At 32.6% G+C, this 13,265-nt stretch overlaps 1 protein-coding gene across 1 annotated transcript; it reads left to right on the top strand.

Moving 5' to 3' along the window:
- The first annotated feature begins 3,412 nt into the window (after window positions 1-3,412).
- On the top strand, window positions 3,413-12,787 carry LOC108456930 (uncharacterized). The gene is made up of 18 exons (XM_017755681.2): window positions 3,413-4,154; window positions 5,048-5,158; window positions 5,283-5,339; window positions 5,487-5,563; window positions 5,646-5,745; window positions 6,247-6,320; window positions 6,534-6,634; window positions 6,715-6,818; window positions 6,989-7,042; window positions 7,151-7,206; window positions 7,289-7,327; window positions 8,531-8,672; window positions 8,874-9,058; window positions 9,495-9,562; window positions 9,731-9,803; window positions 10,401-10,462; window positions 10,629-11,892; window positions 12,260-12,787. The coding sequence occupies exons 1-18, from the start codon at window positions 4,074-4,076 to the stop codon at window positions 12,519-12,521; spliced, it is 2,910 nt and encodes a 969-aa protein (XP_017611170.1). The 5' UTR covers window positions 3,413-4,073; the 3' UTR covers window positions 12,522-12,787.
- Window positions 12,788-13,265: the final 478 nt, after the last annotated feature.

The following is a 13,265-nucleotide window of genomic DNA, read 5'->3' on the forward strand; positions in this document are numbered from 1 at the left end:
TGGATCAAGTTTGATTTCTTGCAGAACAAATAAAATCACTTTTTATATTTGAATTTATTGAATTACACCGAGACTCTTACATTGATTTTTAGCTTTACTTTATAGAAAATTGATTAGACTATGACTCATATGTGTACATTATTTGTTTAAGTTAGGAACTCTTATGTGTACATTATTTTTGTAAGCAATCAATAGAGTATCTTGTATTGCAAAATTAAGCTTTTCGAGGGAGAAGTTTAATAGGAAAGTGATCTAGTTTTTTATACAATGGTGAGGTTGGTAAATTAATGAGAATTAGATCGGTGTTAAGACTTAAATCGTTGGTTGTACTGTGAGAAAGATATTGGATCATTGCTCTCGGCCTACAGACATAGACTGATGTATTACGTAAACAATTTAGATGTTCATTTTTAAATTAAAAAAAATTGACATTCTTAAACATAAGAAAAATTTATCATTTTTATTTCATAAGAAAAGAGAAGATTTCTAGACTGAAACTTTTAAACAATTTAAATATTCTATGAATTAGGATGCTCTTTATTTTTTTAAATATTTAGAATCAATAATATTATTTTCCATTGTGGTTAATCTTAAAAAATTCACATACAACCAATTTTTTCACCCTTTTTTTTTTCTTTCCCTTCCTTTTCCTCTCTTCCTCTTTATTTCCTTCTCCTTTTCCCTTTATTTCTTCACTATTTTCTTCTATTGTAGTTTTCTTCCTAACAAAGTTTCCAGAAGCAGATCAGTAGTTATACCAATTAAACTACTAATTTTTGGTTCAATTTATTAAAAAATAGAGAACTTTGATTTAATCTCGAATCAACCGATTTGACTGGTCAATTCAACCTATTTGCAAGTCAACTGATCCAACCTCTTATTTCAAATTAACACTTTAATTAATTTTTAATTAAACCAAAACCCAATCCAATTTCAAAAACAGTGCTCCCCATGCTCCACCAATTAGAAAAGGAAAAAAACCCCAAAAACATCTCCCATTTTTTAAGTCTAGCACACCTAGTAGCATCTATCTTCTTTTTACATATAGATAGTTATTTCTATATGTATTTAAATTGACACCATAAAGTAAAACTTTTATTTGTTTTCATGTGATTTAATTTTAGACGTTATAATTGAAATTTAAAATATTTTTTATTTGTCTAATATTAACCCCGTCACTGTTACAAAGTCTTGAAATCATTCAATGAGAGGAAGATATTAAGTAATAATTATGTAATTAAGAAAACCAAACTAGCATTTAAGTTTTGTCAACTATCCTTAATGTCCTATGTCTTACAAGAATAGTTATTTCTCTGTTTATATATTACTGCAAATTTAATCCATTTTATTTTTGTTTGCTTTGAAATGGTGTTTTTACTTTTTGAGTGGCCTATTTTTAGGCTTTTAAGATAACTTTTTTTTTTGGGTAAATTACACTTAAGGTTATTAAATTATTAATAAATTTATGTTTTGGTCACTCAACTTTAAAAAGTTGTAAATCGGTCACTAATTTATTCAAAAGTTTCTATTTAAGTCATTGAATTGTTAAAATCATTGTTGTATAACTTTCTCTATTCTCATTTATGGTTTAGTTTTTTTTTTCATGAATCAACTTTGAACGTTAAGAATCTTAGAACCAAAATCCAAACAATTTTCTTTTTCGATCTCCGATATTAACCGTCAGATTGATTAGTATTTAAGTATGGGTATTGATCTACCATACTAATTGACGGATTATCATTTGGAGCTCGCTTGCTGGCTAAAAAAAAAAAACTTAACAACCCAAGAATTTAAATAAAACTATCAAAATATTATAACGTTATTAAATATTAAAATTGATATAAGCTTATAAAAATTATATAAAATTATATATTTTAATAATATTTATATTTTTTACAATTTCTTATTTTTTAAAGAATTCTAATACGCTTTTATAAAAATTTAAAAATTGAAAAAGTTTTATTAATTTTATAAAATTTTTATAATGTATTTGATTTATTTATATTTATTTATAATATTTATAAGTTTATACCAATTTTAATGTTTTAATATTTTTAATATCTAATAATTTTATTTTTTACCTTTTAATATTTTTATGGAAAAATATTGTATTAAACTAAAAATGATCACGTGCACGCTATTAATTGATCCATTAATTTATTTTAATAGTCAATATGATTAACAATAGAAATTATTAACGAAAAAGTTTAATTAATTATTTTAATTATCTACAGGAATTTAATTAGATACAAATTCAATAAAAACTTAATTGATTTTTTATATATATTTTAAAAGCATTTAACATATAAGCGTAAAATTAAAGTAGAAGAATATTTTGAAGCATTCAAGTTAAAGTTATTTCTAGAAGAACTTGTTGAATAATTTGGGTTGTTAACTATTATTATATTTGCATTAAAAAGTTTATATTAATAAGTATAAAATATTTAAATTTATTCCTACAAAATCCAATGTCAAGTTTGGGTTCTGCCATTGAGAAGAGGTCAATAGAACATATGTTATTTTATTTATACGAAGGATATTAAAAATTTGTTACAGCTCTACATGCGAAATGAGATTCCACCCTGCCAACTTTGTAATATATCCAACTTATGATTCAATTATTAATCCCACACCCATTTAACTAAGTATCTATTTTAATATTATAAAACTATTTAACTTTAATTAAATATTTTAAAATAAATTATAATTTGAGAGTTTATGGAGTTTGATTTTTATATTAATTACGTATTATATAATTTAATTATTATTTTTACAGGAATTTTTACTATTATTACATCTCACTGTTTTATTGTACAGTGTCGACTTCGAATCTCCACCGCCACAAATTAAAGTTAAATATATAAAAAAAGGGACCCCACCGCCCCACCTCTTCTCTACCTCAAAAACCAAACCAAACCCAACCAAACACTTTTCTCTTTGCATTTTTAGAAAAATAAAATAAATATAAAAATAAATTCGGATTTGGACAAGAATTAATTCACATTTTCATATTGTATTTTTATTTATTATAATCATATTTATATTATGTAAAAATATTAAGTTTTATCAAAACTAAAATGAATTTTTAATTATATTAATATACATTTTGTTATGATTTAATTATTTAATTTTGAACTACGATTTTACCAATATTTACCATTATAAAATATATCAAGCTTAATTCAATTAGTAGGTAAAAACGTCATAAAAAGAGTTTGAATTTCATTAATATTTTACTTCCAACTTTGATTCTGGTTTGAATTTTTTATTGTGGTAATATTTTTATTATCAAATTATTTAATATATTTTCTTTATGTTTAATAATTTGAGTAGTATTTTAATTATAAAATAAAATATTATTTAATAAGATTTAAGACTAAACACATAAAATCAAACATATAAATTAGTATAAATAAATATAATAAAATTGTCCAATACAAAATACAAAGTATTCTAGATATAATTGAATAATTACGCCAAGAGCTTTTTCTACGGTATCACCCTTTTTCCCTTTAATTCTACTGTCTTCGAACTTCAGAATTTTCTGTTCAAATTTTTCCCTGGAAAAATAAAACCTTCAAAAAATTTCCGATATAATTGGTACCAGCTGGCGATCGAGGAGAGCGAGCTGCAGTCTTAACAAGCATTGACAAGCCTCCAAACGGCGCTTTCTGCAGTCGACACGCCCACGCCACGCCACGCCACGCCACGCCACAGCTCCGCCATCTACTTTTTAATTTTCCCTTTAAAAAAAAAAATTCTTTATATTCAATCAAAACGCCACCACTGCTTTACGCTGCTCTTCTTCTTCTTCTTCTTCTTTCATGAAAAATCTCAAGTCCTCGAGATCTCTGATCCCGCGATTCTCTGATTAAGCATTTCGATTTATTCTTCGATTTTGAAAAAAATAACTTAAGGAGATCTTTCAAGAATAAGAGGCAGTTTCTTCCTAGTTGTTTGCGTTATCTTCGGTGACCGTTTGTGCGTTGAGAGATTTATAGCTGAAAAAGAAGAAAAAGGAAAAAAAGAGGGAGTAAATTATTCGACTGGAAATTGAAATTTGATTAGTCGACATGGTTACTGGAAATATATTTCATTGCAGAAAGAATTCATGGCCGCCTGAGGAATATGTTAGCCGTCACACACTACATTTGGTAATCCTTTTATTTTTATTTTTTATTTTGGTCCTCGTATATATATTGGCGGAGGAGAGAACTCTGTTGATCATTTTCTAAGTTGATTTTATTTTATTCTGTTTGTTTCATCAGGAAAAAAAAAAAGTAGTGTAAAAGCATAAGAAAGAAACTAGTGCTACTATAAAAAAAATTATCAGGATCAATGTTTGTTTTTCCTCGGAACTAGCTGTATCTTGATTGATAAGATTGGAAATTTATTTATCAAAAGATGGAAAATTTACTTACTTTTTTAGCTGTCTCCTGATATTGTAGATGGATACAATACGTGCTTTAGCAAATATTTAGTTTACATTTTCTGTTGATTAAGGAATTTGGCTGTTTCTTTGTATTAGCTACTAATCAAAGCTTGATATCAGTCTTGCAACTAATCATAATTCAGGAAAAACTTTAGAAAAATTAGAAGCTTGACTGCCTGTTGTAATTCCTATTTTTGATATGAATGGTTGATTTTTACAGCTAGTGTCTGATCAAAATCCTATAAATTTTGAAAAAACAGTTGAAAAAGAAGTTTTGAACTTGATGGTTATGTCACATGATAAAGTTTTAAGTCTCAAATGTATGGAAGAGACTGATCATGTCTGGTAACATCTCGAATTAATAGGAGTTTGTTCTTCCTGATATTTTTTCATATTTGACGATCTTAAATTCAGTAATTATGCCATATGGAGTGAGTGTTTATTGCTGAGTAGGAGGATAAAGGATGACATCTTTGTTTGATTAGATTTTCTTACTAAAATGGCACATCGATTCTATCTAAAACTATTTTTTGACATGATAGTTTTAGGTTTAGTTTGAGATGAACTTCTAGCATTCTGCTATACTAATTCTGCTGGTTTTATACTCCTATATAGTTTGATTTTGATAGTGCTGGTCCACCAAAACATGCTTGGAGAAGGCGATTAAACAGCCATGCTAATATTCTAAAAGAATTCAGTATTACGTTTATGGAAGCAATAAAGATGGTAAGTGATGGAAAACCCTATTTGGCTGATTTAAGATACAGATAATTAACTTTTGTAGCAAGTGTGCATGCTATCCCCTTTCCTCGTTACCTCTTCTAATTGATCTCCGAATTTGAAACCTTAGGTGCGATTAGGTATACGACTATGGTCCTACGTTAGGGAAGAGGCATCTCATGGCAGGGTAATTCTTTGTTCTATTTAGTTTGCAGCTATTTGCTTCTTTTTTCTTTTTCAAATTTTGGAAGCAGGCAATTTTTGTGGATATCACAACTGCAGGATAAAGAATTTTTCTGAGTAATTTTTTATGTTGTGGCATGGTTATGTGCAGAAAGCACCTATTGACCCTTTCACCCGTGAAAGTTGCAAGCCATCTGCATCTCAAGGAGTTCCATTGGGAGGAATGGGGTATTTATGTGGTTCAGCTAAATGGTTTGGTTTGTACTGCTGGAAGGTTTTATGCATCTGATTGTGGCAATTTGTGTTGCAGGAGTGGGAGTATATCCAGGGGTTTCAGAGGCGAGTTCAGACAATGGCAAATTGTTCCTGGAACTTGCGACTCTTCACCTGTTATGGCTAATCAATTCTCTGTAAAGCTTAGCTCTTCAACTTGTTTACTTGTTGACGCCCTCTTCTTAGTATTATTTTAATTCTAGGAATAATCCAAATAAAAAAGTATGAATGCAAAATAAGATTGCTGTACTTATGGTTTCAGCGTTGCCATTTGAGCATCTGAAATATGCATTGAACTTGAATATTTGTTCCTGTAAAGACAAATTGACAACTTTTCTTTAAAAGAATTTTCAAGTTATCATTTAGATTTAATAAAGTGATTTTCGTTTTTCAAGGTATCATTTAGATTTAATAAAGTTATTTTCATTTTCTCTTTCTAATCTAGCACCATCAAATATGGTTCCTGTGGAAAATTGAATTTTGAATATGATCTTAGTAGCAGATTATAGGTGCTCCAAGTTAATTTCTTGAAAAATATGAAAGTCTCTCTTCCCAACCCCCCCAGTTGAGGGCAAAAAAGAAACATTAAACCGGCTTTTTCTTTCTCATAATGGTTTTATTCTTTTTCCATGCTGCAGATATTTGTATCTCGTGATAGTGGGAATAAGAAGTATGCATCGGTTTTGGCTCCAGGGCAACATGAAGGATTAGGGTAAGAAGCGAAATCTCTTAAGTTCTAATACAATTATTCTAAAAGCTACTGGTATAAATATGCATGTTGCTAAATAAATAGATTTGACGAAGAAAGATTAATTTGCGATTCCTGTGACTTGTGGCTTGCCTAGATTGAAGAAGATTATCTTCCTTTCGTCATAATATTGAAGTTCAATATGGAACAAGTCTAATTTCAGTTTCATGATTTCAGGAAAGCTAGAGATGAGGGTATCTCATCATGGGGTTGGAATCTGAGTGGCCAGCATTCTACATATCATGCTTTGTTTCCTAGAGCATGGACAATATATGATGGTATCATTCAAGCTTTCTTTGTTATACAAATCAGTTTGTTTTTCTCTGGATTGTGTTCTATAAGGGTCTTTTTTTTTCAGGTGAACCAGATCCTGAACTAAAAGTGTCATGTCGTCAGATATCACCTTTCATACCCCACAATTATAAGGAGACCAGTCTTCCGACAGCTGTTTTTGTCTACACAGTATGTTTACTAAGATCTAATATCAGGAACTTAAGTGACTCGTTACACTTAGCCCTTTTTGGTCTCTTCTGCTATTTCAGAATTAATTTATAATTGGTTATTTACAAGACTATTTTATAGCTTTTTGTTTGTTTTTGTTTCTTACAAGGCCATTATGTGTTCTATTGCAGTTGGTGAATACTGGAAGAGAAAGGGCAAAAGTCAGCCTACTCTTCACATGGGCGGTAAGTTCATATCTGGGTTCAAGCTTGTTTAATTTTTCATTTAATTTTACGCTATCAATAAAAAGACTGGTTCTTGCATTTTTCAGTAATCGATGTTTGTTTCTGCAGAATTCAATTGGTGGAGTTTCACACTTATCAGGAGATCATGTGAACGAACCATTCATGTGAGTATATTTATTGTATGTTCTTTCTATTTGGACTATGTGCATTGGATAATTATTGACTTCCTTCTCTTTTATTTGATAGAGGCGAAGATGGAGTCTCTGGTGTACTTCTTCATCACAAGCAAGTCATGAAACCTTAATAGCTATATATATGACGGTTGGTTTGCAGTTTTCACCTGTTTATTTCACTGTTAGAAGAAGTGAAAGGGAACACAATGTATTAAGCACCTTTCTGGCTTCGTCTAATCCTGAGCCCCTTTCTTAATAGACACAAGCTCAAAAATAAGTAGGGCTAAAAGAAATTGAAAAAAAGAAGACGCAAAAGTTAAAGCTGGATTCTGACATAAGCCACTTAATCATGCATCACTAAAAAATTCAAAAAAGAAAAAAAGACAAGAGATTTTTCCCTCGTGAAACTCAGTAGCTTAATTAAGATACATCGTTTACTAAAAGAAAGAATGAGCAATGCATTTTTTGTTATGAGACCGTACTTCTGTTGCTAGCAGAAGTTGTTAGAATGGTATGGCATTTTTCTCAGGGATGAAAAGCTCCTAGAACTCACTCAATTTACATTGTCATGTGGCGAACCTGCATTTACTCTCAGTTTACTGACAATTTTAACTACTGGATAGAATATTATAAAAAGCTAGATGGTACTCTCTTTCTTTTTTGTTACAAATAGGGGGACATAATTTCATTCCTAGGTAATGTGATGAGAAATCTCGAGGGATATGTCTGATTCTTGCATTTTTCTGAAGCATAGATGAGACGTAATGAGTATGCCTGATTTGTTTGATGTGAAAAGGCATAAATCATTCAGTTTACTTTGTCTCATGACACACCTGTTTTCCTTATAAACCTTCTAGGCCTTTTAGATGTTTGAAAGGTAATTTGGAGGCTTTCTGTAACAATCCGAAGTTCAAAATATTGGTACTATATCAGCGGGTTATTCTTTTACTTCTAAATATATGATCAAGAAACTAGATTATTTCTTAAGAATTTTGTTAATATGCTTAATATATATTCTGAAACATCTAGTTTGTCTTTTCCCTGAGACCTTGAATTCTGAAGATTGTTGGAATATTAAAAAGTTTGCTTTTGACCTCTATTATTAAGATTTTTTCTGAATTAGCACTGGAACTTTCCTCCAGTCCATGAGTTTCCTGGACTTTTTTTCATTGCTGCATTGTTATTGTTTGTATGTTCAAATGAATTATTATCCAGCTAGCCTGCTTGCATTCTGCTTTGGTGCATAAGTTATAAATATATTTCTAACACAACAAATGGATTCAAAATGTTCCTAAGAATTGCAATCCTTTCTCAGGACTGCTAAAGGGAACCCCCCTGTTACTTTTGCTATAGCTGCATGTGAAACCCAGAATGTCAATGTGACAGTCCTACCATGTTTTGGTCTTACTGAAGGTCGGTCTGTAACAGCGAGGCAGATGTGGGATAAAATGATGCAGGTAAGTTGTAAACTTGCTACCTTTAATTTCAGCCATGGAACTTGTCAACCTTGGATATATATTCAATCACAAATTTGTAATCTTACTGTACGAATTACTAATAGTGCTACAGTATCCTTTCCAAGTTTGTTAGAAATTATTGCCATGCTATGCCTTTTCCTGACCCATTTACGAATTACATTGTTGTTTTTGTGGCTAAAGGATGGACAATTTGATCGCCAAAATTTCAATAGTGGCCCAAGCATGCCTTCATCACCTGGAGAGACACTATGTGCGGCAGTCTCGGCCTCTGCCTGGGTGGAACCCCATGGAAAATGTACTATTGCATTTTCTCTTGCTTGGTCTTCTCCAAAAATAAAATTTTTAAAAGGGAGCTCATACCATAGGTATATTTACAATGCCCTTTTCCCTTTTTCCTATTAGTGCATGCCAACATGTTTAATTGCTGTGTTTTACCAGACCCTGGATTGGATGTTTGTGATATTGCTTTTATTATGCGGCTTGCTTATAATCAATTCATAACAGATGAAAGGCCCCAACATGAATCTAATGCCACAAGAAATTTCACACTTCAGTGTTGTAGGAAAACACTAGTTATTAGTGTCTCTGGTTCTTGCTATCCTTATTATGTTTTCCTTGTTAAGTAGGATTGAAGACTTGTAATTTGCTTACTTCTCATTTTATTTACCCCAGGAAAGCTGATTAATGTGTTGTTTTTATATCAAGGAATGCTGGCTTTGCTTGTTCTCAGTGACATCTTTATGTCAGGTTGGTATTACGATTAGATGATTATTTCTGAGAAGTTCTTTTCTTTTCTTACAGGAGATACACAAAATTCTATGGCACTTCTGAAAGAGCAGCTTTGAACTTGGCGCATGATGCACTGACAAGTATGCATTTGGCTTAAATATCTTCCATTTTCTGGCAGTATTTTATATCTCAAGTCATTGACTGTAGTCATGCTTTCCAATATGTCTTTTTCTTTCAGAGTTATATTGTTTAAGAGATTTCTATTATTTTCATTCATCTAAGACCTATAACATTTGGATTGTTCTTAGATTACAAGCGGTGGGAAGAAGAGATTGAAAAATGGCAAAGTCCTATCCTCAACGATCAAAGGCTGCCAGAATGGTAACATCCGCTGCAACCTTCTACTTTTCTCATCATCCTTGTCTTGCATTTTGTTCTGTATGCCCCCTTACTTTTAATTTACTGGTTTTGTGTCCAAAAAGAATTTTTCTTCCATGTAACAAGGCCTCCTCTTGGTCATGTGGAAGCTAGTATATAAGAAAAGTGGTATATGAATATGATGTGTTACTCTTTCTAAATGGCTTTCTAATTCCTGAATGCTTGCTTATGCTATGTCAGCGCTAAAATAGACTTGAAATGTATGATCAGCACATATTTGTCTTTCCTTCTTGGCTAGAGACTAGAAAGAATGTGAATATGAAAGAGGGGATGGGGTGGATTTGAGACATCGGAGTCCATGCATCTTTGACTCTTTCCAGGGGCTCATGGAACTTTAGTGTATTTGGTCAATGCCTTTGAAACTCGGCATAACCATTGTTCAAAATATATCAGTCTATTGTAGTTTATTTTTGGTTCTGTACTGTCAGTTTGTGTTTATAAGCAATGACATTACCTCTGAAAAGGGAAGGGAGTATGTATTTAGTCGCATATTTCTTCATATTTCATGGTAATTAGCAAACCCTTTTTATATATTTTCAGGTATAAATTTACACTGTTTAACGAGCTCTACTTTTTGGTTGCTGGCGGAACTGTTTGGATAGGTACTTATGCAATGTGCCCTGCTCTTTTTACATCTTGGTTTAGCTTAAATTTATTTTGTGCACTGTTCTACGTTCTGCATCATTTACTTGTATCATCTTGTGTAGCAGTAACTTATAACATCTTAATCTTTCTAGCTTAAATACAAGTTACATAACCACTTTGTAGATTCTTCCTTGCCATCTACAAATGTGAAAAATGATCAAGATTCACCAGAAGATGCACAAAGAGTAGATGTAAAAGTAACTGAAGCTGAAGTGAACCGCAGGCATACTACTATTTCTCAGTACAGTACGACTAGTGGCTGTAACGGTTCTACTGGTGATGGGTTAAAGAATAACAGCGATCCAGCTGTTACTCAGAATAAAAGGAACAGCAATAATTTGTCAGAGCACTTCAAATGGCAGGATCAACTAGATGACTATGACGATGTTGGTAGGTTTCTGTACTTGGAAGGAGTGGAGTATATCATGTGGAACACTTATGACGTGCACTTCTATGCATCTTTTGCCCTTCTTGGTCTTTTTCCCAAAATTGAACTTAATATTCAACGTGACTTCGCAAAAGCTGTTTTATCCGAGGATGGAAGGAGAGTGAAGTTTCTAGCGGAAGGTAATTACGGAATTCGAAAAGTTAGAGGAGCTGTTCCTCATGATTTAGGGACTCATGATCCTTGGAATGAAATGAATGCATATAACATACATGATACAAGCAAATGGAAGGATTTGAATCCCAAGTTTGTGCTTCAAGTGTACAGAGATTTTGCTGCCACAGGAGATATGCAATTTGGAGTTGATGTTTGGCCTGCTGTTCGCACTGCAATGGAGTACATGGAACAATTTGATAGAGATGATGATGGCTTGATAGAAAATGATGGATTTCCAGATCAAACTTATGATGCTTGGACTGTCCATGGTGTAAGTGCTTACTGTGGTTGCTTATGGCTTGCAGCTCTCCAAGCTGCCGCTGCAATGGCTGAGCAGATAGGTGACAGGTTCTTTGCTGAAACATGCAAAACTAAATTTTGTACTGCCAAATCAGCATTCGAAAAGAAACTGTGGAACGGCTCTTATTTCAAGTATGACAGTGGATCAAGTAGTAATAGTAAGTCGATACAAGCGGACCAACTGGCAGGGCAATGGTACACAGCGTCTTCTGGCTTGGCTCCACTTTTTGATGAGCTCAAAATAAGAAGTGCTCTTCAGAAAATATATGATTTCAATGTGATGAAAGTTAAGGGAGGTCGGATGGGCGCAGTAAATGGGATGCATCTCAATGGAAAGGTGGATGAGACTTGCATGCAGTCACGTGAAATATGGACTGGTGTTACCTATGCTGTAGCGGCAAATATGATTCTTGCTGGAATGGAGAAAGAGGCATTTGCTACAGCTGAAGGCATTTTCATTGCAGGCTGGTCAGAGGAGGGTTTCGGGTAAGTCTTTAACATGATTCCCAATTCCTCATATTAGTTCATATGATTGAAATTGTTGGTATTTATGCAAAAGAAACATGATAAGTAATTTCCTTGGCCATCAAAAACATTGGTTTGTGTAGTTCAAGTGATCAACGAGATACTAAATGGCCTGTGCTATCTCCTTTGGTGATTGACAACCTGATTTTAGTCATCCTAGTGATACCGATAGCCGGACTCCTAAACTGCGCTTTATTTTTAGGATCGTGTACTTTCACTGAGATTAGCCTTCAAAACCTTCTTATAAGGAAATGAAAGTTAACTTCCTAGTTCCTACTTTTTGTGTCCTTTTCGATCTTATCTAAATCCCAATTTCTTTTTCAAACAGATACTGGTTCCAGACTCCGGAAGCATGGACAATGGACGGCCATTTCCGATCCCTTATATACATGAGGCCTCTTGCAATATGGGGTATGCAATGGGCACTCTCTATACCCAAAGCTATACTCGACGCCCCTAAAGTAAACATGATGGATAAAATCCTGATATCTCCGGCAACGTTTTCATTGTCTCTCACCGAGACCGGAGTTAGAAAGATTGCTAATAAAGCCAAGTGCTTCGGGAATTCGGTATTGCATTGTGCATGCTGATCATCATACTCATGTAGAACCCCGACATGTTAAATTAAGTTGTCATCGGCTTCCCTTTTAACCCCATTTTCAGCAGAAATTAGAAGCTGGTGCAGGTTTATAGGGAAGCTGGGAATAACATAACTGAGCGGCAAAAACGTGGCCTAGCAAAAGAAAAATAGTGAGCCATTCTGATAACTAGGACTTGTAGCACATTTTTTTCTTCTTATTCTTATTCTTATTAAGAAAATGTGATTTTTCCATTGGTTGAGGTGTATCATTGAAAACCCGACCATTTACATATTCACTTGAAATTAGGCGATAATCCCAGTAAAATATGGATATCCATAACATCTGACTTATTTCTGATTCCGACACCACGCATATATTATATTCGCTACCGGTAAAAAATTGGTATCCATTATCTGATGCTATTATCTTTTCGCTTGTGCTATATATATTTAATATAAAAACAATTTTAATTGTATAAGAAAAATCATCTATGTACTGGCCGTAAACTAAGCAGAAGATTCATACTTCCCTCACCGGATGTTTTAGTTGTTTTCGTAAACTATATTTTTATTTTAGTTTTAAACTTTATCTTATTTATTTCATAAATTAGGAATGAATAAAGATAATATTAGATGGATTAGGTAAGAATGGTGTCACTTCTGGAGTAGATATTTTTATCTGAATCTTCGATTGAGATGTAACATCTGATTTCTGGTGAGTATGTCGTTTTCGAGAGAATAGGTCATTCCCAGG

Source organism: Gossypium arboreum, chromosome 9 (genome assembly GCF_025698485.1).
Source record: "Gossypium arboreum isolate Shixiya-1 chromosome 9, ASM2569848v2, whole genome shotgun sequence".
Taxonomy (NCBI): Eukaryota; Viridiplantae; Streptophyta; class Magnoliopsida; order Malvales; family Malvaceae; genus Gossypium; species Gossypium arboreum.